General features: G+C 39.5%; 1 protein-coding gene across 1 annotated transcript in view; it reads left to right on the forward strand.

The window, feature by feature from the left end:
* The window catches only part of vipr1b (vasoactive intestinal peptide receptor 1b), a 57,720-nt gene extending 31,083 nt beyond the window's left edge, over positions 1–26,637 (forward strand). Inside the window, exons 4-13 of the mRNA XM_022209712.2 lie at positions 1,941–2,041; positions 4,431–4,528; positions 9,156–9,288; positions 17,917–18,070; positions 18,197–18,257; positions 18,339–18,411; positions 20,634–20,725; positions 21,360–21,489; positions 21,952–21,993; positions 23,610–26,637. Coding sequence (XP_022065404.2) covers positions 1,941–2,041; positions 4,431–4,528; positions 9,156–9,288; positions 17,917–18,070; positions 18,197–18,257; positions 18,339–18,411; positions 20,634–20,725; positions 21,360–21,489; positions 21,952–21,993; positions 23,610–23,801 — 1,076 coding nt within the window. The 3' untranslated portion in view covers positions 23,802–26,637. The remainder of the gene's footprint in view (positions 1–1,940; positions 2,042–4,430; positions 4,529–9,155; positions 9,289–17,916; positions 18,071–18,196; positions 18,258–18,338; positions 18,412–20,633; positions 20,726–21,359; positions 21,490–21,951; positions 21,994–23,609) is intronic.
* Positions 26,638–27,651: the final 1,014 nt, after the last annotated feature.

Here is a 27,651-nt window from a genome sequence, read left to right on the forward strand (position 1 = left end):
AATCAATACAAATCAAGTAATGGGAAGCAGGTTACATCACAACCGAGACAGTCGCAGCTTCAGCTAACCTCGTTTTCTTATCTTTTCATAGAGTCGGGATTAAACAGAAAATAAAAATAGAAAGAAAATTAAACAACTCATTCAGAAAACAAACCAGACAACCATTCTTTTAGTCAGCAGCTCCACTACATTACCACAGTATAGTTTCTGATGATCCCAATCTGTCGCTCGAGCATGAGAAGCTTAAGATTTTTGGCTCTAGCTTGTGATATTGTCATTGTGGTTTATAACTAACCTTGTCTCCCTCTGTTGAAGTAACGTGCAGCAGCAAATGAGTTTTTAAAGAAATGTAAAGCTGCATAGGTATCATGTTATATTGACATAATGTGGAGTTGTTGGTAATAAATGTAATTTGCTGAGACTAAATGTATCAGCGAAATGTTCACAGACAATTTATTTCTGTTCTTCTTTTGTCATATCTGTTCTTGAAATACACCATCAGCTCGTAGTAACCAGTGGTGGAATGTAAGTAAGTTCACTTGCTCAAGTACTGCACTGAAGTACAAATTTAGAGGATTGTCCTTTAGAGTTCAATATTGTCCAGCTTTTTACTTCTACTTCACTACATCTCAGAGATCTTTCTGCTCCTATCCGGTGAAAATCTTCAGGCTTCAAAAACTAAACTTCATTTTTACTGATAAACTAAAAGGTTAGGTGTTCCATTTTGGGTTGAGGATATTCTCTTAAATCTATCTAATGATAAAAAAAATACTCTTAGATTAGCTGGAAAATGTCACAAAGATAAAAAAAAAACAGGGCTGTTTATCTGAGCTCATAAAAAGCTGACTTTTTAAATATATGCATTTCTCACAAGGCTGCGACGCTACAAGCATGATTATCATCTAGAATATGATGCGTCATTGCAGATTAAACTATCCAATAATCTTTAGAGTAGAAGAGATTAGCTTAACTCTAAACATCTACAGCAGAAAAATGCAACATACACATTAATCCAACAGTAAGATTAATCACATATAATAGAAACAAAACTGACACGGAACATTTTTCTGTAATATAATCCAGTTATTTTTAATATTTTTAGTGAATTTTGCTGATTACGGTTGCGTGCTTTTACTTAAATGCGGCTTAGAATGCAGGACCTTTATTTACAGTGCCATTTCTATTGAAGTAAATGTTCTGAACAGTTCACTGGTAGTAAAGCAGGCTGGATTTGACATTTTAATGGTTATGTTTAGACACTCACAGGGCTTGGTTATCATCGTCTGGCTGCTTCTTGTGCATAAGCTGCCTGAAATGCACTCAGGATTCAAGTCTTTGTCTCCACAGTCACAGTGCTGCTAGTGCTTTGTGCAACTACCTTCCTATGACTCTTTTGTAGCTCCTAAATATAGCACTGCATTCACCTAAAAAAATGTGTTTCAACATAATCCAGAAGGTGACACATTTCTCACCACAAGGCAATGGGGAAAATAAATAAGCGTTATGTAAACTGTGATGTTTTAACCATGTCAACACTGATAATTCTATTTGACCAACATTACTCCATCCTTCTTCTGACGTCATGCATACCATTTCTTGGCTGTAGCACATTCACCTTTATTTGGGGTTCTATGAGTGACAAGATAAGAATCAATTTGTCAATATGTGTAACAACCGAGTGCCCTTCTGCAGATCCAGATAATGCACGAGTCAATAACGCCTCGCATTAGCAGGAGAGAATCACCCAGCACTTTGTGAAGTTTGAAGTTTTCTTGTTGTTCACAGCGACCTAACAAACCCACTATCAGGTCACTTGCAGTGTCACAGAGTGTCTCACGCAGCGACAGTCGGACCAATTTTGCACTAACTTGGTGAGCTGATAAAAGAGGAATCTTAGCGCTCGGGTGGCTGTGACCTCTTTATGTCGTCTCCATCTCCAGGGAACCTCTCCAAAACCTGCACGGCAGACGGCTGGACCGAGATGCATCCTATTGACATCGCTCTGAACTGTGGATACAATCTCAACAGCACGGGCGATGATGTGAGTAAACCGCTGCAGTCTGTAAGCGGAACAGCGAATGAAAACAGCAGCACAGCAGGAACCCATGTCAGGAGTCAGTGGGCAGGAAGAATTGAATGAGAACATCTTTTCTTTGCTCTGTGGGTGGGTGTTGTTGGGTCCATCAGGAAAATAGCTGTATTGATCACTGGCTGCATGACCCCAGCACTTTGCCTCATGTTTCTTCTGTTCAATCCTTTGTGTTACGTAGCCTTAAGTGGATCATTCACAGCTAACGTGAATGAATGTACTGTACAGCATAATGCTCTCAGTATGTACTATTTGTATGTACATGTCAGAGCTTTCAAATGGAGGTAATTTACATTATTGTACACAGCATTACTATGGGTGGAAGAAGCATCACATTTACATGAACATCTCTTTAGAAATTCCAGGAAACAATCAAAAGAGGAAAGTAAGACATGCTTTCTCAGAGTTTTATTAGAGAAACATATGTCAGAAATTTCACTTATTGGCTTTCGTGGCACAAATTTGGTCACATTTGATGAAGCTAGTTGGTGATTAGCTTAGCCTAGCCTAATATAAAGGCTTGAAAAAGGGAGTCAGCTAGCCAGCCTAAAGCTAAAAAGTGCAGTAAAGCTCACAAATTTACACATATTCTATTTTATACATTCATGTGTTGATTCTCAGTTATCCAGGTCATTGTCATCTTTTTGGTTATTGAAGAAGCTTTCATTCAAGAAGCTTTCCTTACTATTTACGAACCTGAGACTCAGGTTCAATGGTGTTAAAACTGACCGGAAAGGGACATCAAGACTAAGTACATGATAAATACTCCTCACCTGTTACGAGACAATCGTTCATGTCTGAAGTCATGTGAGTTGATGGTCATAATAAATTCCTGGAGCTATTTCAGCTGCCTTCTACTGAATAACTTATGAGTTTATGCTGTGCTTTTAAAAACTGTCAGTCAGTTTTTGGTTGCAGCAGTTACTGGTTGTCGATTCACCACGTAAACATTACTGTGTGAACTGTAATATAGCAAATTATTGTTTTTGCATTTCTGTTTGTACTAATTCAACAACATGTGCTGGTAGATGTATATTTGAACCACAAAGAGAGCCAGGCTAAATGTTCCCTGACTGTTTACAAAGCTAAACACCAGCTAGTTCAAGTTACATACTTAGAAGTAGCTAACTTTTAGGCTACTTTTAGCAAAGTGAAAACATGAGCACCCCCTTTAAATGTAAATCACAATAACACTTATTTCACATATCAATATATCAATAAAACCAACTTCTCATTTTACACAGGTTACATTTATGTTTTGTTATTACAAGAAAAATCAAATAGGACATTAAAATGACAAAAAAAAGGCTCATCATTGCCATTACCACAGTCATGATCACATAACATGACTGGTGATTTTTCAGTGGTATTTCTATGAGTTGCTTTTGTTTGTATCCTTGAAAAATGTGTTCCCTTAAACTAAAGAATTCATGACTTTAAAGCAAGAACCTTCCGACCCCATTATAAAAGAATATACCGACAAGTCAACATTCTCCACTCTTTGTGAAGCAGGGGCATGTCTTTGAAGCACAACAGGCTTGATTTTCATTGACAAAGCCAGGTTAGTTGATAACTCCTGCCTGTGTTATCAGGCATTATGAGTCATTAGAGGTTATTCATGGTACCTCCAGGGGAAGGAAGAGAATAAATACATCAAATGTTGGCCTTATTTAGCTCAGCTTTACAGCAGGCAGGGCTAATCTTGTCTGTGTAGACGACAGTGGAACAGGGTGAAGAGTGGATGAGCGCTACAGGGTGGTAAAAGCTTTCTTCGTGGGCACTCTGCTCTCTGAGTCACATTATTTCTCATTAGTATGCCACATTGGAAGTCAAGAGGGACCCGGCTAGTGAAGTACTCTAAAAGGAATTTGATGTCCATCTTTCTGCATACTTGATGTCTCCGTGTGTCACAGGATACGAAGCTCTTAATCTCATTTTCATCAAGCACATAACATACAGTGTCATGGCAGTAACATGGTTTAGCTGCTCTGGAAGGATCTCAGAGTTCACATGCTAACACCAGCACTTTCTAAAACCCAGCATGCTATTAAAGTACTTTTAGTTTGGAGTGTGTCAGTAAGTCAGTTTGAATTGATTCTTAATCTTTACTTAAACACTTAATGGTCATTGGAGCTGAGAACAAACACTTTTGATAGCTGTAGCTAAGGGCAACTTAAACTAACAATGTTAAGAGATCATTTAATTTCTGATTGTTAAATGTAATAAACGTCACTGCACTGGTGTAAAAAAAAATCTGTGACATCAGACTTTTTCAGAATTGTGTGTATCAACCTCCTTCACTTTGATTTGTTTAGATGTTTTTTTTAAAATCTTTCTACAGGGAAAGTTTTTCTGGCAGGTGAAGATTGGCTACACCATTGGCCACAGTGTTTCACTCATCTCTCTCACTACAGCTATTGTGATCCTCTGCATCTTCAGGTACGTAGAAATGAAAAGGTGGGACAATTTTATAGCAGGACCTGCAAGATTTCTGAAAAAACAACAACTCTGTTTTCTAACAAAATTGTTGGGTGTCTCAAGAAAGAACCATCTAGTTGCTGAGCTTAAAATTTGTCATGCGAGATGCTTACTGAAAGGTGCTATCAAAAAGACTTAAAACTGTTCGGGTTTTTAAGTCTTTGTCAGATTTTATAGCATTCAGCAGCTGTGGTGCCACATTTGGTAAAATATCTGCAACTCTCTACCTTTCTGTGTCTCTATGCCACAGTCAGGATACAAACTATGGGTATTGCAGTACTTACCCCCATCTGCCATGGTAGAATAACAGACAAAACCTCATTTGACATCATAATTATAACGAGTTACAACATACATTTACAGAATCGATATGTCATCCAGCAGATTTTAAAGAGAGCATATAAAGAAAAAACTGAAGATGGAAATGCTGATTGAGGTCGAAAATTACTGGAACCATGGCCCCTCCTACTCCATGATATTTCTTTATAGATTAATGTGTTTTCTAATTTCTTGCTGTTGGCTGTTTAGAGAAAAGACAAAAAAATACAAATGAACAAATAAAAAAACAATCTCTTACCCCCGCATGACCCTGCTTAGAGCAAATGTGAGCATTTTACCACAAAGCACAGGGATCTGACCATCTCTTATCCATGCAGCTTCACAACCATGTATAAATAGCAGGTTTATTGTAACCTGTGAAAGACGAGAAAAAAGGATACAAATGCTTTCTAAATTCAATAAATTGTCACTCAAACTTGAAGGCGGTTGATCTTTTGATGGTGCAGATCTGCAACAGTTTGGTTTGGCAGCTATAAATCTGAAGTATTGAAGATGAGAAGAGACTGATGTGTTTTCTTTTTGACAAGTCAGGGATTTATTGTATGATCCTCAACAGCAATTATAGTTTGATATAAAAGAAATAACTGAGGCTGCAGCTTTAGAATGATGCATCTTCTTAACCCTGAGGTCAGTGAAAAGACAACGAATGTGGTGACTCACATAATATCGCTTTTTTTTTTTACACATTCTGATCTTTAATTCTCCTCTCCCTTGGTTGCATGAAATGTGAACTTTTGACTCTCTCTTACTTTTTAATGTATAAAAGTGAATGGACTTTTGTGCACATTGCTGTTCTTAAATACATTTTTTTACTAAGCAGACTGCAAATAAGTGATTTGCTCTGCTGCCAAATCCTCACGAGTACATTAACTGTGAAATAATTCTTCAGTAGTACTCTGTGTCCACGTTCTCTCCTTCCATTCTTAGAAAAAGTAATGCGGTGCAACTCGTATATACTTTTCTCCTCCAAGTGCCCACTCTACAGGGCTGCAGTGGTGCACTTATTTTGCCTTTTTGTCCCATTTTTCATGTGTCTTGTATAATTTGTCCCCTCCTCTGCCACTGCAGTGGTGAGTTACTTACCGATCAGAGGTGCTTTTCATGCTTTCCACAAACTCTAGGTGTGAAAGTGTGTCCACCTGAGAGATTTATTCACCCTTCCGCGTTCAAAGCCCCAAAGCAGCGGCAAGGTCAAAAGGATAAAATAAAGGTGTGAAATCAAAACAGTCTACAGATTAGTGCCAGAAGGAGACTTACGACGGGGCAGTGGGATGTGGGTAGAGGGAGCAGTGAGGGGTATCAATGGGAGATAACAGACCAGGCAGCATCACACCTGTTCCTCAGATGTCACCAAAGGACAAAAAACATGCCCACAATATCTTACAATATAGAGTTTATCAAAAAGTGTGTCGGGCAACTGCTGACCATTTGACATTTCATGCAAGTATCCTCAAGCATGAAATAGAGGGATGTTTTATCACCGACATTATTTTCTGTCATATCGGAGAGGCAAAGTAACTGTAAGGAATGAGGTTTTCTCTTGAAATGTACTTGTAAATATCAGTTTTTATGCAGATGATGTTATTTTAATACTGAAAATTGCCACAGGCTTACATTCAGTGATGATATGATGCCAGTTTTTTCTGCTATTTGCCTTCAGTTATATTTATTACAGCAATAAACCTGAACAAACCGTGCCTTAAAGAGATTTGTAACCCTGGATTTTGTCTGTCAGGCTACACATAGGCTGTCCTACCTTATTGGTAAAAGTCACAGACACATTTTCCACAATGGAAATTTTATTACCAGGACAAGCACGTGCATTGTTAATCGCATTCAGTGTCGCGGTGAGCAGGTTTCAGGGTTCTGATATTCTGCACACCTATTGGGATGCTGCTCCATTACTGTTTTCAGTCATACCTGTGATTTTCAAGTCAAAATATTTGCCGTGAAAATGGATAGTTGGACCTGAACTGACAAAAAAGAGCACTACCAAGAGTGTTTCCTGTGGTATTATTTTTATCCATGTTAGCATTTTTTCTAAAAAGATTCCAAAATTAAACACAATTCAAGGCAGATCAACATTTTTTTATATCAGAAAACATCAGAATATGTATTTATACACTTACATAAAGCGAATACAGACTAATGCCAAAATCCTACAATAAGTCTTACTGTTACGATCCCTGCTTTAGTCTCTGCCTTTTCCTTGCCTAGTCCCTCCTTTTCCCTCTTTTTCCTTCTTTCTCCTATTGCTTCTGATCTGTTTCTGTCCTGACCTGTCTCTCTTTGGCTCCCTCTGTCTGTCATCTCTCCCTCCTGTCTCTCTCTCTCTGTTTATTTGCCCCCTTGCTCTCCCTCTTTCACCTGCCTGCGCTCTACCTGCTGATTACTGCAGTGAGTGTCAGCTGCAGTAATCAGTTAACTCACCTGTTCACTATCACACCTCCTGGTATATAAACTCTGTTCATTCATTCACTCCCTGCTGGACCATAAAATTGGGTTCCCACATGGACTATTGTATTCTGCATCATCTCTGTGCTTCATGTACATAACTCTGCCCCTGAATTCCCACCGGTTCCTGTTTATTTCCCCCACCTGGATTTACCTTCACTGTTTGGATTCCCACCTGTTTCCAACCATGTCTCCAAACTGCTGAAACTCTGTTGTGTTCCACCTTTCCCGGATTTCCCGAGCCCGCTCACCAGCCCCTTCAGTTTAGTTTCTTCTTGTTGTAAGTACTCGGTTTTGTTGGGTTAGTTAAGTAATTTGTGGTTTGCTTAGACTTCCCCCTCTGTTATTAGTCTGGAGTTTTTGTGGATTTTGGTAGTCTTGCCAGTTTTCCCAATTAGTTTTTCTTTGTCAGCTTTCAGTCTTTATCCCTGCCTATCCCTAGTTCCTCCCTAGTTTGCATCCCTGGGTTTTTGTTCATTCTCAATAAAGTTCCTTTTTCTGCTAAAACCACTGTTCTGCCTTTTGTGCCTGCATCTGGGTTGTCTGACTCCCTTGTGTAACACCTACAATAATGAAGTTTTTGTTAAAACTGTGTCAGAGATAATCAGTGGTCATTTTGGAAGATGCAGTTTCCTATTGAATTGTATGTAATTGTAGGGATTTATAACTAAAATTCAAGTTTTAAATTTTATGACCATGCTTTGGGAGTATGGGGGCATAGAAGAATAACTTCTGATTGAAAGAAAACTCTTTTTTTTTTTTTTTTTTTAAATGTAGACCACAGAATAATTCATTTGAGCTGCTGCTAGATGTTAAGTTACAAATAATAGTGTTTGGTTTGTTGTAGATTTGCTTGTGAATGTGAGGCATGAAATTGAATTCATTGTGCTTTCAGCAGTGCTTCCTTAGCAGAAAATGTTTCGTCTTGGTCTGGTCACCAACGTGCATCACATCTTTCAACAGGAAATTATACTTGTAAGCCAAAATCAGAAATAAAGTGCTGTGGAAAATTGCAGTCTTTGGTAACAAATACTGTTGAATATTTGCGGTTCCAGCAAAGTGGCATTAGACCCTCAAATATAAGAAACAAATAAATGTACATGTGGCATTTTAAAGCTGTCATTCATTCACAGGTTTTTGCTTTCTTGGTTTGTTTAAAAATTCAGTTAATGTGTAAAATCAGTCAGGAAAACAAGCTTCTAATGAAATAGCAGTAGCAATTTGCAGTGAGCACAAAATCTGACTAACAGAAAACAGCAACAGTATTTTTTTCCCCCAGCTGTGACAGGATGTGAGCGAGCTCTCCTGGGTTGATGAAGCTACGGTAAATGAAACCGTAATGACTCCCGAGGGGACTTGAAGTGATTGGGCTTGTACATTTCCACACCCTGGGAACGAGCACAAAATAATGATCAGAGCTATTGTCTCTCTCTGCAGCCATTTAATCTTATGTGTGTTAGTGTAATCAGGAAGCGACAAATTATTCAAAAATTGATGCTGCAGAATTTTAGAATGTTTCTAATCAGCTATTTGGAAATCCATCGCTCTTGTCCCCATCGTCGAGGCATGTGAAGGACCATAGAAGGCATTCATTGTGCTCTAAAGCAGATCCACCCACACAGCGACAAAAGGAACCAAGGCGCTTCATTACGATTTAATCCACTCTGTCATTTTAAGCTATTAACTCCAAGGACATTGGATAATTGGTATGAAGGCCCTCTTTATCGGATTGTGCGTGTTTTGTCTCTTTGTCTTGATCTGTATTCTTGTATCTCCTTTTCTGTCTGTGTCCCAGGAAGCTCCACTGCACAAGGAACTACATCCACATGCATCTCTTTGTGTCGTTCATCCTGAAGGCCATCGCAGTGTTCATCAAAGACGTGGTTCTCTATGAGGTCGGCGAGGAAGACGACTGCTCCTCAGGCTCTGTGAGTTAATTGTCCGAGACGCTGCTGTTTGATGTGGCAGTTTTGAGCTGGTGCTCGTTGTCCTTGAACCTCAAAGAAGTCAGTGAGGGCCAGCGGCTTGTATTTACCCAGCAGCCAGTTAATGGGTTAATCTGGCCGTGCAAATTGGATATTCCTATCTTTAATCATCATTTTTAAAACGTCTCATCACAACATGTTTATTTGCAGCTGCTGGAAGGCTTTATCATCTTTACATTGGATCTCTTTCTATTTTGAAATCAATTATGCATCTTAATTAGTATTTAAAAGGCTCTGAATTGTTTTCCATCTCCATATTTATAGCAACAGCCTCTGCCTCACTCTGCAGTATGTAGAGACAGCCTTTCCTTATCAAGATTCAATACTCAAGAGTTGCTATTAGTCACTGCTCGGACAGTTTGTGCCGTAGAATGCAAAGGGACAGTTCTCGAGACTGCAAGGACAAATCTTTATAAAAAAATATATAAAATATTAGAAAAAAGTAGCAATATCATAAATAAGGAGAGAGATCTTAATGTTAAAGTGTGCAAGATTGCAGTTGTTATATTATGCATCAGGGCATGTGTGTACATACCTGTATGTTACATATTACTGTTGACCCATTGTAGCAGACAGATGAGATGTTGTGATTTAGTAGAAGGAACAGAGTTCACAGTCCTGACAGCAGGAGGACAGAGTCTCTCTGTGTTCCCCTTGATGCTGGGCTGTCTGCTGCTGGGGTTGTGGGGGTCCTCCATAATCCTGTTTGCCCCGATCACGCTCCTCCTGGAGTAGACGTCCTCCAAGGTGGGGAGTGCTGTGTCCATGGTGCGCTCTGTTGACCTCAGCACCCTCTGCAGGGCTCCTCGGTCGGGGTTCTCGTACCACTGGGTGATGCTCCCCGTCAGAACAACTGTGAAACACCCTTAAGTCACGTGACATGAAACTTAAGTACTCGTCTTACTTTTAAATAATTTATTTTCCCAAATCTATTTGATTAAATCATTATTTTTTGTGAACCTATTATTAGATTTTAAATTGAATTTTGCCTCCATTTAAAAATTGCTTTCTATTTTGTGTTAGAGCTGCTTTTTTTTTTTTTTTTACAATTTAAAAGAGGACATTTTATTAATTCATTTATCATACTGGAGAGGGATGCTGGCTCTGCATAGAATCAATATTTTGCTGCTTGCATTTCTGGTTTGTTTCAGTACTTGTATCATATTTGCTTACGTGGTCTGTGGTTCAGTCCAGTTCAGCTGAGGGGTCCCCAGATTTTTGTCCTAGAACTGTCGTTTGCAGTTGATTCACTAATGCTACATTTTTGCACTGAAAAGTGTGCAAATTTCTTCTTCTTTCCTCTGTTTTTTGCAGGGTCTGGTTTGCGCACGTTCAGTGTTTTTGGCTATTTGTTTGGGTGAGACATGCAGAATACAGTGGGCTTTATGAAATGTCACAATTTTCAGCTTGGATTTGGATAAGCTTGGATCTTGAATTTATCTAAATCTATGGATTTCCATGTCTATAAAGGTATGGTGGCAGATCTTTGTTTTAGTTATGACTACATTTTCAGATAGTAAGGCAACCCCTGTGAGCCAAAAACACAACTTCAGAAGGATCTGAATACTCAATTTTCAACCTTTTTTTCTACTTCTGCTGCTGGCATAGCACAGCCTTTTTTACAGTGAAACACTATAGTCATTTTTAGTATTTTACTGGCAGTATTACCTTTGGTATTTCATGTAAGAGTGCTGTCCACTTCTTTCTATATTTTCTACACACTCTCATACGTCTTTTTTCTGCTTGTGGATGAAAGATTAAAAAATGAAAATAATGAGGAATGTTTTCCGAACAGAAATGTTCTGCTGTAATCTTTGATGCTGCAGATGTTCGTACTATCTGTTACTGTATTTCGGATTTTGGACAAGAAATGGTGTTATCAGGTTTACAATGTCCTCTCAGAGCTCACAAACAAAGGTTTCTGAAAAGCTTCCCAATCCCCACAAAAAACTATGCTTATAGACAGAGAGGTGTTAAACAGCCTGCAGCTGATATTTAACCGTTTTCAGGAAGAGTCTCAACTGAGCGGCTCTATTTCAGGCAGCAAAGGATGACACATGGGGATTTTGTCTGAACTGTGAATCGTACAAAGCTACTCTTGTGATATCTCAGAGAATCAAAATATGTCCAATTAAAGATAAAACAAAACATAAATGTAGTTATCAAAGGGGGGCCTATTGAGTGGGACATTTTACAGTTAAAGAAATAAACTCCTCAGTCTTCCCTGTTGGACAAACTGTTTGAAGTTGATGCTGTTTGAAAAGACTTTGCAAAGAAAACAATCAGCTGATAACATTGGCATTGCCGATGTAATTGCCAGACTTAACTGTTTATTCAGATGTCCAAGAATTACTTACATATCCAGACACTTGTGTTTGTGAAGACTTTAGTTTGATAAAGACTTTAGTCTAAAGCCAAATTCACATTTGCTGTAATGACTTGGCCAGAAAGGAGGCCAACAAGCTGAAAATTTGAATACATATCAAATACGTTGGCTAAATATGCAACAGATGACCTGATCTTCACTGTTCCTATAGTTAGAGAATCTGACAAGAAAACAAAACAATTTCTGGTGGTGGAATTATGCAGATCCTGTACTGAGGTAAAAGCAGAAATGCCACAATATAAAAGTAGTTGGTTATGAGGAAAGTTTTGCGTTCAACAATATTCGTATGTAGTTGTTGAAGTTGGAGACATTTGTATACTATAGCGACTATTTACTGTTAATGTTTATGTGCATGCATTATATTTCAAGAAATTGGCTGTATTTGTTGTTTTCAGTCATACTTGTTGAAATAACTTGTACATGTAGCAGGAAGATGAATACATTGATGTGAAATGTGAAATATTATATTGAAAAAATATGCATTAAATGCATAAGTGTAGTACTTGAGTAAATGGACTTTGGGCGCTTTTCCACTGGCACCTACTCGGCTCGACTCTACTTGGTTTGTGAGGTTTTCCTTTAGAGCTGAGTGGAGCCGATAATGTGACGTCTACAGAGTGCAGGCCACTGATTGGACAGGGAGCGACGACACACGAGGGCGACTCCTGCACCAAAACCAAGCGCACCATTTTTAAAAAGAAAACAAAAGGTCAACAGCGACGGTGCGTATTGCTCTTCGTAGAACTTCTTTTACTTTAAATCGACCGAGGAGCAGGTACGCCATTGCCTCGACGTCCTCCATTGTTGTTGCGTTTGTGTCGCACACAGATGACATTAAGTGATTTCAAGGCCGCCGTGCTAGGACTACTCCACCCATGATGAGGTGGTGCTCAATTGTAATGGAAAACGACCTAAACCAAGTCGAGTCGAGCTGAGTAGGTGCTAGCTGGCTGACTCGCCTTTAGCTACATTTCACCAGTGATAGTTACACACATGCAAAGCTTTATTCTAACATTGCACCTGCCCGGCATCCTTAAAGATTATCATTTAAGTTCAGTCTCACTCTGACATTAAAATTATACTAATGCAGTTGGTTTAGCTAAAGATTTTGTATACTATAGTAACTATTTACTGCATGCATCATATTTTGAAAATTCATCAGCATTTTTAATTTTCTGCCCTAATTGTCAAAGTAAATTGTACATGTAGAAGAAAGATAAATATAAATTTTTAAAAGGGGCAATATTTCCTCCAAAAAAGTCACTCAAACTGTACATAAATGCAGACCCGAAGTAAATGTACTCGGTTACAGTTAGCCACTGATAATTGCAGAAGTATACATTTTATTTATAACATTCTGCCTGACCAGTACTCTAAAAATCTTTGATTTAATTTTACTTTTGATCTCAGTTTAAACAGAACAATTCCACACAGTAACTAAACATGGTAATTTGAGGCGTACAAGCCACATCCTTGGATTTATGTCAGCCTGTGATATCTGGTTGTCGTCCTTCGGCTCTCCACTCCACCACATGACACTGATCTACAGACCAGCAGCCACAGTCAGGCTGCTGAGATGAGGTTTATGTTACACAATGTGGCCACACGACGAGTGGAGCCTCACAGTGTATTTATTAGTGAGCTCTCTGCTTGGCTCCACTGTGTTAATGGAGCTATTTGGTTGACAGGAGCCAGCCGCTGTCATGTGTCGACTGAAAAAGTCATTATAGAGACAGGTTTGGTGGTACAGCGACATTACTTCCATTACAACTGTTGGCTCAGTGTTTTGTGTGTGTGGGTGTTCTGCGTGCCTGGTTCATTACCCTTCTTCTACAGTTGGATGTTTGCTGTAGTTACCCATTAGATTAATTCATGGTGTAACCTCTCTAGCAAAGCATATAACAAAGGCATTATTTAAGGTACACGTGTGTTTATTCAGCACCATCTTTTTTCCTGATGTTTTTCCAGCAGCAGAATATCTCATCACTCATCCACATGCCACTGATGGCAGGCTTTTTAAATTTGAGGTTCAGCGAACAATTTGGACTGATTTGCACACATTAAACTAGCAGGAAGGTTGATAAAGCCCATCTGGGTCCATTTTCTTCCCCTCAACGTACCAAGTCCCTGTCATCTGTTTTGATGAGCTATCCCAAACTCTCCCTCCATGATGAAGATGGAGCCAGCACAAGGTTTATTTTTCTGTTTTTCCTAGTCGTACTTCAATGACCAACAGCTTGTCAGTGTCTTGTTGATAAATCTTGATGGTGGGAGCTCTGAGCTGTAAGTGTGTCACATTCAGTCATCACTCTGTGCTCAACTATATGAGCTGTGACAGGTGATTTGCAACTATGCTCCTCCAAGGTTCATCCACACACGACATCAACGCAAATCTTTACTCTTAGAGGCAGACTGTTTGGCCCACATTCTCTGATGAAGTCTGAGATTGTAAACAAGCAAAACTCCACTCATGTCTTAAGCATTATTAAAGGTAGATCTATTTTTTATTTATAGTTAATTCTCTTAAGTCTCAAGAACCGATCATCAGTTGAATGCAGCTTGAAGTTTGATTTTTGCCCCCCTAAAAATAATTTTGTGATGAACCCACTTTCCATCTGTCCATTTTTTTCCCCACTCATGAGAAAAAGCAGCAGTATAAGCAAGGCTTTCCAGATTTCCCTTTCCCCAGTTCCACCTGGGGGATCCTGAGGCCTGCCCAAGCCTGATATGTAATCCCTCCAGAGAGTTCTGGGCCTACCGCTGGGTCTCCTCCCTGTTCAGCGAGACCAGAAAAACCTCCAACAGAAGGCATCTTTATCAGATGCCCAAACCCAGCTGGCTCTTTTTGACAAGAATGAGCAGTGACTCTACTCCAAACTCCCTCTGGATGTCCAAGCTTTTTACCTTATCACCAAGGCTGAGCACCTTATGGAGAAAACCCATTTTGGCTGCCCATATTCATGATCTCATTCTTTCTGTTGCTATCCAGAGCTCATGTCCATTTGTGAGGGTTGAAACATAGATTTACTGACTAAATCCTGAACTTTGCCTTCTGCAGCACCAATCTGTCTGTCAGTGTTATGCTCCAATTTTCTGTTACTCAAGAACATAATTCCCTGATTCTTAAACTCTTTTTCCTGCGGAGATAAGTGTCAGGGTTGGATGCACTGCAAGCCAGGCTGCAGATAAGGGTTTGGGTCGGAGGGTTAAATAGTGTCATGTTAACTACTGTCAACTTTTGTGTCATAATCAAAGACTCTGGGCCCAAAAGCAGATTCAGAGACAGATGGCAGTCTAACACAGTTGGATAATGAAGTTGAAATGTGATTAGGAAGGTTGAAAATGGTGGACTGGTGCTGGGGCTAATGAAGGAAGAACAGAGGGTTAGTTGGTGTCTGGTTGGGTAAGCACACTGTTACCCCATGAACCTTCCTCACTCGAAATCCTGCACTGTGGAAATAGATGCATTATCTTGGAGCAACAGCAGCCAGCTCCAAGCTTTCCTCGCCCTTTTTTCTTTGATTACTTCAAATGTTTGTGCTTTTTTTTTTTTTGATGGTCGCATGAAGGACAAATCACACCCAGACAGTGGACCAGCAACAAGAAGCAGCGGGAGGAGATGGAAAGCAGAAACACTTGCAGTGGGAGATAAGGCATCATAATATTTTGTCTCATTGTCATATTTTAAGCTCAGATTCAACTGCTCAAAGTAGCAACTTCACATTTACTCTACTGGCTCTGATTTCATTGTGTATTCTCACTTCAAAAACCAAAACTACACTGCCTGCTAGTTAGAAAATGCAATTTTAATTTAGGTAGCAAAAATACCTGAGTAGAGTGGCCCGTTTCAAAGGTCTTTCCTGTAGGTTGGCATGTAAATAAATCAATTTAAATGCAACTAAATATAGTTTACATCTTGGTAGTTTAATATATGTTATAATATAGTAGACAAAATACCCAATTCTCTATATTTGGATATATTAAAAACTGCTACAGATGATACCTGAGGTCCAGTCATCAGTTTACAGGTTTGGATAGGATAAGACAGATGGTCTGCAGTTTGACTTCCACTTGTTCAGTCTTCACTGATGTCTAATGATGCGTGAGCGTGGCTCCTCTGCAGGGACTTGGGTATTACACTTGAGTTTGCTTTCCCACACATTTATCATTTATAGCATTTGAGTTTGACAGAATAAATGTGGTCTTTTGAGCTTTAGACCACAACTTGCTAGTCCTTCTTTCTGCTTTACTTCCAGTTCGTTAAGCTGAGTCTCTGAGAGATGAATATTGTGCCGCTGTCTAACAATAAATTGCTCCCGTCTATTCCTAATCACACAAAGTCCGCTCAGCCTTCCTCCCAATTCACCCCGTGTTTCACATTTGGTACAGTGCTCGATGTATTCGCTCTCACGGGGTCATTTTGAAAAGGGCATTTTTATTGATTTTCATTATCTGCATGATGTCCTCCCTGGGTGGCTCAACCCAAAACAACTTGCATGTTTCTAATGGCGTGTGTGTGTCAGCCTCGGACCTACACAGTTAAAGTGCGTTTCTCATGCGAGCTGATGAGCTTGTGAAAGAGCAGCATGTATCAGCTCGGCCCAACCTTTTGTAAAAAGTTCACTAGCAACCTCCCTGCCCGGCGTTCAGCAGCAGCAAAGTGGCTTTTCAAAGAATTCACTCATCCTGACGAAAGTGTTACCATCCACCCAGAAGAGAGCTACTTGTGTTATCCTGCTTGGTTGTTTCAGTGTTCCTCTCTTGTCCCTCACTCGCTAAAATACGTTGGAACATTTCTGCACTTTGGTGGCTTTGCAGCTCCTAAATGGCGAGAGACACAGCTCACATTTTTGCTTTTTGGCTTTTATCACTCGGGTGCCTACTACCAGTGCAAAATGCATGTTGTGCCTGATTAAGATTGTAAGAAGCCATTACCAAGAGAAGGATTTTACTAGAACAAGAGTCGCAGTAGTACACAAAACGATGACAATAAAGCATGTATATGTGTGTTTCAGTATGTCTGACTAAGCCACAAAGAATTGCATTTTCTCATTTCAAAGCTGGAATATACACCGATCAGCGACAACAATAAAACCTCTGACAGGTGAAGGGAATAACACGGATTATCTTGTAACATTGGCACCTGTCAAGAGATGAGATATATTCAGCAGCAAGTGAACAGTCAGTTCTTGAAGTTGATGTGTTAGAAGGGAAAAAATGGCAATCTAAGGATCTGAGTGACTTTAATAAGAGCTAGACTGTGATGGCTAGACAATTGTATCTCAGCAGCTCCAGAATAGCAGGTCCTAAGTGTTCCCAGTATCCAGTGGTGACTAAAAGCTGTACAAGGATGGATATCTGGTGAGCCAGCAGCAGAGTTGTGGGTGCTCAAGGCGCACTGATGTCTGTGGAGGGTTTGATCTCTCAGAAAAGCACAAACTGCCAAGACATTAAAGGTAGCTATGACAGGAAGGTGGCACTATGGAAAGAAGACAGCTGTGATGCTCTTGGCAGCATCCTGCTGGGAAACATTGGATCCTGCAGTCATGTGGAAGTTGCTTTGACATGTATCACCAATCTAAACATTGTTGGAGACCATGTAATCCCTGATGGCAGTGACCTCTTTCAGCATGATAAGGGCTTAAAGGATCTGCTGTTGCATCTTGTTGCCTGATACCACAAGACACCATCAGGGGTCTTCTTGAGTCCAGGCCTCGATAGGTCAGAGTTGTTTTAGCGGCATGAGGGGAACTTGCACAATATGGCAGCACAAACTGACCAACAGAGACACTAATGACTTAAGAGATGAGTTTGTATCTTGCATCTACGATATGAACACATAAGATGTTTAAAGCCTTTGTACAGTGTTTAATGCTACAACAGAGACAGAATATGTGTGCAATTGAAGTAGTTTGTTCAACATGCAGAGGATATGAATGTATTGGGTATCTGCACAGTATTAGGGAGGTAGTTTTAATGTTGTGGCTTATCAATGTAGGAATCAAAAGAAAAAAATCAATATGTGCTGTCTGTCTTTTCCAAAATGCTTTTTTTTTGTCACAGCATGCAAAGAAATTACATTTTATCATCCTTATTGCAATCCTGTCCCTGTTCAATATACAAGATATACACATACGCAATTTAGAAGGTCACTGTATGAATTGTGCTTTTGTGTCCATTTTCAGGCTGGCTGCAAAGCTGCGATTGTGTTCTTCCAGTACTGTATAATGGCCAGTTTCTTCTGGTTGCTGGTGGAAGGACTTTATCTTCATGCACTGCTGGCAGTCTCCTTCTTCTCTGAGAGGAAATACTTCTGGGCCTACATTCTGATTGGCTGGGGTAAGAAGGTCTTATTTTTTCTGTCAGATGTCAGCAAAAGATGAGCTACAGGCTGGGAGTCTTGCCGTCGGGATGCAATAATAACTTTCTCTCTTATATTTCTGTCTATGCATTTAATGCCTCCAGGAGGTCCAACTATTTTCATCACAGCCTGGAGCTTCGCTAAAGCCTACTACAATGATGTGGGGTGAGAGAAACACCAGGGAACTGCTGCACCTTTTTTGATTGACTATTTCTTGTACATTTGCATTGCTTCATCTCTTACCAGGTGCTGGGATATAATCGAGAAAACCGATATGTTCTGGTGGATCATTAAAACACCTATACTGGCATCAATCCTGGTAAGTTTCCAAGCATCATTTTATCACTCACATCAACTTTTATGCACCTTGAGCTCTCAAATCCGACTTTTCCAAAGTAGCTGCCACTAAGAGCATCTGTCTCAGTTATCACCGAGCCACATCTGTAATTCCTCTTGTACTGTACAGTATGTTAACACAGCTGAGAAGTTAATACGACCTCAAAGTTCTCATTTCCCTTTGAAAAGTTGACAGGACAATCACCATCAGTGTCTTTTTCTTGATTGACACCTCATCGTCTACTTTCAGAAGATTACAAAACTTTGTAGACAGACTGACCTTGTAGACAGATATGCTCAACTATTCACTGAGTCTGATCTAGCAAAATAAAGTGAGACTTTTGATGTATTCCAGGTATAAGTCTACATGTAAATGGATAAAACAAGCGATAATGTTTTAGTGAGATTTAGATGTAATAATGGTAGATACAGGATTTCTCTGTTCGCTCTTTTGCCACAAGTCATGCAAAGAGTGATGCCATCCTTATTTCTGGACTGTAGATATGAAGCTACAGCTAGCATCAGGTCATCTTAGCTTAGCATAAAGAAGGAATGGGAAGCAAGGGTTAGCGCTCAGTCTGGTCATAAATTATGATTCTTACAGCATGTTTTTACACTGAACAAGTAATATATTTATTAGTGAGGTTTCGAGATGGCATTTGCTGATTTGTTACCTCCATACAGAAGGAAGCTGCTTGCCCCTGTTTCAAGTCTTTGCACAGAGCCACGCTAACACCTGGTTGCTGTCTGTAGCTGCATTATTTTAGGTGTGAAAGCCAAAAGGTCAAACTATAGTTTAAAAAAAGAGTATCTCTCCAGGGTGCCGATCAAAACCCAGTATTTAGAAAAAAAGCCAAGGCGTGACAGCTCACACATGGATTGAACCACTTAAGAAAAACAGACAGTACTCTCCATTGGCTGTGTGTGTGTGTGTTTCAAACACATTTGTGAGTGTATGAGTGAGAGATGAAAACACTTTCAGAGAGGTGTGAAAAGGAGGGTAAAGATGAGTTCAGCAGCTGTGATTTGAGGAACCACAACGGTGTGAAATATTCCTTTTAGTAAAGGGACTGTGTATATGGAGTAGTGTTTTTCTTTTCAGTGTAGATAAAACAAAACACAACAGTGAACTTTATTAAACCCAAATGACCTGCAGTAATTTATGGTAATCTCATTGGATCTCAACATTTTGGCTCCACGTTTGAATGAGCACCCAGGTTGTTTTTCCATAATGCACAAACTGCTGTCTAATCTCATGCATATCTTGTCCACATAGCGTGGCTCTCGTTAACAGAAAACATCAACGTAACATTAAAATAGACATGACCTATATTTAAATGGCAGAATTTAAACAGATTGATGAACCCCAACTTATTATGTATCCAGTGTCTGAAAAAAGCTTACGACTCTCTAGACTATCATGGATTTTATTTTGAATTAGTTCAGGAACATAAATATAAATTTACTGTTGTGTAAAGCAAATAGGAAGAAATCACAAACCCCTGAGAAGCATTATCGTGCCTTAAAAGGAAAGCAAATGCCAGCCTCTCATATACACATCGACAGTGGAACATAGTTAATTTATTAGTGAGCTTTGGATCAGTTTTTCCCATTTTAAATCTTTGTGCTATGCTAGTGATTGCTGTGCAGTGTTCTTGGTCTTTTATATAGATCTTGGTCAGAAAGCAAAAATCATTACTTTAACAAAGCTAATGAAAACCAGCATATTGGTGTGCACAAATTGCCATCCTTTACTGATGCATATTGATGCCCTTTGTGTGTTTAGTTACATCAGCTCTTCCCAGCAGGTTCACTTGTGTTATTTCACATAAGGATCAGGATCAGCAGCCTGGCTGTCAGTCCACTGTCTCTGTCTGTCTGCAGCAGCTGAGTGATGGTGGGCATCATGATGTGGGATGTGTTGCCAGTTCAGAGGTCCAACCCAAATTAACAATTTAGAGATGCTCATTTTTCCACAGGGCAGCACCACAATCCAGTCAGAACTAGTTGAAATTAAGGATTAGGGTGATGAGCTGCGCTTTAGTTGCATTCCTCCATATCTGTTGCATAACATACTGAAAACATGAAGAAGCCATGACTTTCTCTAGAATCATGTTGGAGAAAACAAGTATTTCATTAGCTCCAAGCACTAAATCCCGTTTACACTGTAGAACGCATTAATCAAATGAATGATATTCTCCACAGATGAACTTTATTCTCTTCATCTGCATCATTCGAATACTTCGCCAGAAGATCAACTGCCCAGATATTGGAAGAAATGAGTCCAACCAGTACTCGTGAGTGTACTTTCACATCTTTTTCTTGTCGTAAATTTGTATTGTTTGTATACTAATATGAGATGAAATGTCACTGATGCATATGAGGATGTTGGGAAGAATCTCCATCACTTCAGTGGTTTGTGTCTTGGGCTGAACTTGGTCCACATTCTCTGAATGTTAGTTGTTTTTATGAAGGTAAACATAGATTATCTTGTATAAACTCACATAGCTGAGAGGAAGATAAACACGCGTGTCCTGTGAGTACAATTTTTTTTTTTTGTAAACGTGTCTTTCATGTTCAGGGTGATGCAGGGATAACCAATCCTTTAAGACTTCACAGAACATGTGGTGCTCAGCTCACTGTATTCTCCCTCTGGCAGCTGCTTTACTCATAGATGTAGAGCTTCATGTATTTAAGTGATTTTTTTTTTTTTTTTTTTTACAGCGACGGAGAGCATCTCATAATGCACCGTCTCTTTTCCCACTGACAATTTAAATGGTGTGCTTTTTTCCATCTATGGTCCACTGAGCTGAAGGGTAAAGCGAAAAGTACTCGAGAGTTGCATGTTGTTACTGTTGTTACTGAGACAGACTGAAAATTGGCTTCAGTGGAGGGAGAGATTTTGAATCCGTCTTTCCTTTGTCGTTCCAGGAGGCTGGCAAAATCAACGCTGCTTCTAATTCCTCTGTTTGGGATCAATTTTCTCGTGTTTGCATTCATCCCAGAGCAAGTGAAGACTGAGCTGAGGCTAGTTTTTGACCTGATTTTGGGATCGTTTCAGGTACGATATAAACTTTGAAGGGAAAAAAAATGACTGTAAAAAATACTTATTACCTTTTGCAAATGTCACCTTGAACTCTATTTTTGGATTTTTACATAAAATAGCTTTCCACAAATTAAAAGTAATGATTGGGAAACTTATCATCTCTGACCTGCAAGTGCTTCTATTGAATAAACGGATCTTCACACACTTTGCGGGGTGATGCAGTAGCAGTGTTACTGTTTGGAGTTTCTTCAGTTCATCACATAATGAGGAATGACGGAGAATACAACCAGACAGCACAACTTTTCAGCACATTCCTGTCCTCATTAATGCTAAAAACCTTCACATTAGGCATTGTTCCTGTCACTGTAGCCCATTTACATGTCTCATGAATGCCACATATGTGATTTTTACATTAGCAAATGGTTGTAAAGACAAGATAATGACCATTATTTCTCTCTGTGCTTTTCATCCCTTTAGGGCTTCGTGGTCGCCGTTCTTTACTGCTTCCTCAATGGAGAGGTAGGTACCTAAATCAGACATGTAAACGTTATAAACAAACTGTTTAAACCCCAAGAAAATATAGTTTATCAGTAGCTTGCTCCCTCAGTGGGTCATTTACATTCACACACAGTCCTGGAAGGTGTATGATTTACCAGCGCTGGTCGCTGCTGCCGTCTCTCCTCCCTCGGACCTCCTCGGGGTATATTTTCTGCCTGCAGGGTGGAGGAGGAGTGGTGGTGGGAGGCTGTAAAAAGCTCAGCCTTTTTGGCAGGGAGCTGCTCGGTAATGTCTGCCGAGACTCTGTGGGCAGATTAGTAATGTTCTCAGTGCTGGGCCAGATTGAATCACAGTGATGGGCCTGATGGCAAGGCTTGACTGTATGCCGCCTGAATTTTAATGATGCAATTTTCAGGTGTCCTTTGTTAAGTGTGAAACCTTGGCGGTGTAATGTTATGAAGTTTTTAAACTGCTGAACCTTCAAGAATGGAATATTGTGCTGGACTCATTGTTTGCGATATTAAAGGCGTATCAAGTCACAGCACAACAAATGGAATGTAATATTGACTAAAGGTAGAAATAATGCAGTTTGAAAGCCAAATTAAATGAAGGGAAGGAAAGGAACAGTGCGAAATAATGTGCTAGGAAGCAAATACATGCTTTGTCCATCATTTCTACCTAAATATTGTAAAACAGTTTTCACTCATGGAATCAAAGACACACCTTTATTTAGTACACCTACTGTAGATAAATGTAATTTTAGTTCAGTGCATCAGTCATACGGTTAAACAGAAAGAGAAACGGAACAAGGACATGTGCCACTGCTCTAATCTGTAAAATACTTCTTGTGAATATAAGCTGTTTGTGAGAATTGCTGTGCAAAACTTTCCAGATCAGAGGGTTTCAACTTTGCAAGAGATGTGAAAAGCTGCAACAGATTCTCAACATTAATCCAACATAAGAAAGTCTGCAAAAAAAAAAATCAACTTTCATCCTGCAGAAGGTCCTTTGAGTTTTGAGTTCACTTCCCTTCCTCTGACTTCGGTTTAAAGGAAAAATAATCTCAGTGTTGGAGCTTATTTTTCAAAGTTCCACCTCCGCATTGGTAATCAGTTGTTTTTTTTCTCTGGATGCTTTTACCGTTTCCTTTCTGTCCTTCAGCTTCATTTTCTGTTGGTGGTCATGCCAATCATCTTGGTTTAATGTAAAATGCAGAGCGTCCGCTACGCAGCTTCTCTAAACGACAAATTACAAAGCTTTTATCAACATCGAATGAGCTTTATGGTCATTACGGTCCAATGTAAGCCAGTAGAGAAGAGGAAAAATGAATGGTAAATCTGTTTTGCTGTGTAATTTTACCCTATAAACTAGGCAGCAATAAAATACTTGACAGGATTGACGAGGGAGTAGCAAGTGGGCATTTTCAAGGAAAGGACAATTAAATTATACGTCCGGGAAATAAAATTGAATTGAAACCTTGACGAGCTTTTACGTATGGTCACAAATTGGCTTCAGTAAACAGAATTGTTGTTGTTGTTGTGCTCTCTAAATGATTGACGTCATCGTTCCTGGGTTTGTTCGTCAGTCTGTCTTTGTCGCAGCAGGGATTCATACAGCAGCACTTGTTTCCATTTTAGGTCCAGGGGGAGATCAAGAGGAAGTGGCGGCGGTGGCACTTGCAGAGATACATGGGCTCAGACACCAAGTACCAACACCCGTCTATCGGCAGCAGCAACAACTTCAGCACCCAGATCACCATGCTGACGCGATGTAGCCCGAAAACACGCCGAGGTTCATCGTCCTGTCACGACGACCTGTCAAGCATATGACTCTGAAAAACACACACAAACATGCCATAAAATGCTCTCATGCCAAACATTAGAGAGGAAGCTTATGTAGGTGTGGATGGTCATGTTTGAGTGGAGCGAGGACCAAGAAAAGGGAAGAAAGCAGTGTGAGCAGCTCTGAATCTTCACATTTCTTTCATCAAAATAAGCTTACATGACAACGTTACAAGCTTCACAAGCACAGCTTTTGCACATTTCAATTAGAACCATATGTGTACAGGTGAATTTGTGGGTCACGTCATTACGTTCAGCCAATCAGGATCTGATTCCCTCTGTGCTCTGACACCACACAAAGTGAAATGTGATGCGTTTTTATGTGGCGTGGTGACTGATCCAGACTTGAACTGTGCCAAACGACACACAATCTGATGTGATTGTGAACCGATAACAGGATTCCTGCAGCTCTAAATGAACAAATCTGGTTTGCAGACATTAGAGGACAAAGATCTTTTTTTTTTTTTAACAGGGAATCTTATTTTTTTATTATATTCTTAAAGTTGAAGAAATGCACTATAGGGGTGTGTTTGAGGGATGAATGTGAGCTGTGATGGAAAATAAGCTTTAAAGTGTCCTTTTAGGGAACCAAAAGAAACAAAGTATGTGGAGGAAGACCGATAAAGAAAGTCTGACTGATAAACAGCAGGAAACTAGATTTCTATAAATGCTGACCGTTGACGCTGATTCTCGATGTTGGGTTTGGAGCACAAATGCCCTTCTCTGCACTATCATCGTCACAGGAGACAGATTTGCCCTTCGTTTACCCTTTTATCAGCACAGCTTTTTCCTCTTGATTTGTGTGGTTCGGAGCCTGTGATCGAGTTGATGCTTTTTCGTTATTTGAGGCGCCGACGAATGCCTGGTTTCAGTGATTTGAAGTGACAGTCTAAGTTTTACTGAGTTCTGGGCTGCACGGCAACCTTGGAGAGCAAAATGCCTTTACACCATTCAGTCCATGAATGTTTACATTTACTGTGGATGAGTCACATAAGATACGATAGACAAGTGTACAGTGAAAAGAAAATCAGTTTCAATGGAATTCTGTGCCATTGCATTGTGGCTGCAGTGCCAGTGCGATAGAAAAGAGTGGAATTTAAAACAGTCTTGTACAAGCTTGTGTATGTAGCAATCTGTGGTTTGTTGTCAAGAATAACAGCTAAATAGAAGCTACTGCATTACACAGAACTTCACAATTCTTAACACATACAGAGAAGCTCTTTTAATGAAGCTCATGGCAGACTGAAACATGTCCAGGCTCTTGAAACTGTATTATAAGAAAAAAAATTCTTGAGTTCTCCACTGACTTGTCTGGTTCAAATGTGTCTGTCTGAGGGATTTGAACCACACAAGTCAGCAGAGACCTTGACAAAGATGAGTGACGGTGTCACAACTGTGCTGTCACTCTGCTCATCGGCTTACTGAGGTCAAAGTTTTCCTCGTGTTCATGCCAGAGCTACCATCCAGCAGCTTTACTTGGAACACAAAAGCCATCATCTCAACTCACAGCCATTTAAAGTATTGTGGGTCAATCCATCTTAATTCATTTTAAAAAGTTCACACCTGGCCATCTCATATTTGTCTTAGTAAATGAAATGTGTGCAATTTTTGTTGTAACTTTTTGAGGTGATTCTTCTTAAAGAGGGTGAGGTCATGCCATTTTTGCGTTGTTTTCTTCGTGCCAGTCGGTGGATCAATGTTTGAAGTGCCATAGCTCGATAAATAATGTCACTAGAGTCCTGAAACTGCTTTGATAGAACAATACCAACCAGCTATACGATGGTGCAAATTTGGTACAAAAATGTTCATGTTGCTGTCTGATATTCCACCAACCCTAAGAGCTTTATTTTTCATCCTAAGAGGTAGATTTTTTTTTTTGCCAATGGGAGCTTTAAAAATGTAGAGTATGGTGCCAGTCGGAGGCAAAATTTATGAGAACAAAATGATTCAAATTAAGTTTTTTGCATTTATAGCCAATATTAGGGCAGTCAATTAGCAGATGTGAGGCTGAAACCACTCCAATGATCCCAACTACAAGAGTTCTATAATATTATTACTGGGCTGTAAGAAAAATCATCGGTTTCTCAACTCATGCTGCTTTGAATAATTTTATAAATTGTGAATGTTTAAGAATTTCTGTCAAATTGAAGATGGTGAAATGAGGTGGAATGACCCAAATGTGAAATTCAAAAAACACATTTTTACGTTGAGAATAGCAATAAAGATCTTCATTTGAGATCTTTTGTTGGCGACAGAAGCTCAAAGGCTGACAGTTTAGGAGACAAAAACAGATTCACTCCAAATAGCTTTTTCTCCGTTTCAGTAAAAGGAAACGGCTCAGATTAATTAACCATCTACTTTGCATTTAACAGCTTCGGATCAATCAATTATGTCACGAAGGCAAACAAAAAGTGTATTTTCCACAATTCCATTAAAGCTGCAACATCCTACATTGTTTGGTGCCTGTCTTCTGTTGTCAGTAATGTTCGATGTGATTGTGTGAACTTGCCAACATACCTCTCATCATGGTGAATGTAAATAGATCTGTACATATGCAGTTACAGTTACAGATAATCTTTCAGTGTTTCGGTAACCTGGCATGGTGGTTAAATAATAGTGAGGCAACATTGAAACGGGATACTGTATCAGCAAATATTCTAATGTGCACTTACAGTTTAGTGTGTTATAGATTTGTTTATTTGCAAACTGGATATTGTGTTGTGTATATTTAAGATACTATTGTGAAGCTACAAATGTACTGTATGTATTTATTTGCTTGAGTTCACAACAGTGTACAAATAAAGACACTTTTTCCATTTTAAAATCATAATTGTTGCTCATTATTATTGTCATTTTTCATGTAAACTGGCAGGAGATTAAACTTGCCAAAAAACTTCGACTTTGCTCCGCTCTTACTATTTGAAAATAAAATTATTAGTTGACTAATAGAGGCTTATTTTCATAAATGATACTTGACGGGGGCATGGCCTCAAGTTGACTCATTTGACTCTCATTTAGAGCCTCAAACTCAAATTGTGCACGCAATTATGCTAGTTCCTGCAACTAAAACAAAAAACATGGTCATGTTTGTAGTTATTTTTACATGTAAATCATCATATTTTACAATCAGTGGCTCTCTGACTTGCATTCTGTCTCCATTTAGCTTAAAAACAAATGAAAACATTATCAAATGTCTCTAGTTTTAACACGCAAGCACACAGCTGGATGTGTCAGCTGGTATGAATGTGCGTCAGAGAGCAGAACATCAGGTTCTTTAGCAGGCAGTGTGTTTGTGGCAGACGAACACAAAGAGCCGCAAAATCACGCTGCAGCTCAACTGAAAGGAATTATCTCCGTAAATGACTGTTTCTTTGCTTTATTGTGTGCAGCTACAGGTCACAGTGCCCTTGAAAGACAATAAAATCAAGAAAAATGCTTCTTTGTGGCTTTGGATTGTCAGCTGAACAGTGAAGTGCATCCAATGTAACGTGATTTTCATACATTCAGACAGTGATAAAAAGTCAGTGAAGACATTCATTCATTCACTCACTTTGGCATAGGTTACATGTACTTCGCTGAGAATATGCATTTTGTGCTGCTTTCACATTGACTCCTCTACATATTGAGTGACAAATAGTACGCTTTACTATTCATGTGAGGATTATATATGGTGCCTGTTACATGTCTGTTCCTTTACAGCATAAATTAAATCATAGAAATTAACTTCAGCCTGACTTTCGCACCCCCCCAAGGCAAGAACATTTAAACACCACTGACACAATAAATTAAAGGCACAATGCTGTAAGGCAAAACAAACAGCATTAATGTCGCTCACTAA

This window comes from Acanthochromis polyacanthus, chromosome 20 (genome assembly GCF_021347895.1).
Source record: "Acanthochromis polyacanthus isolate Apoly-LR-REF ecotype Palm Island chromosome 20, KAUST_Apoly_ChrSc, whole genome shotgun sequence".
Lineage (NCBI taxonomy): Eukaryota > Metazoa > Chordata > Actinopteri > Pomacentridae > Acanthochromis > Acanthochromis polyacanthus.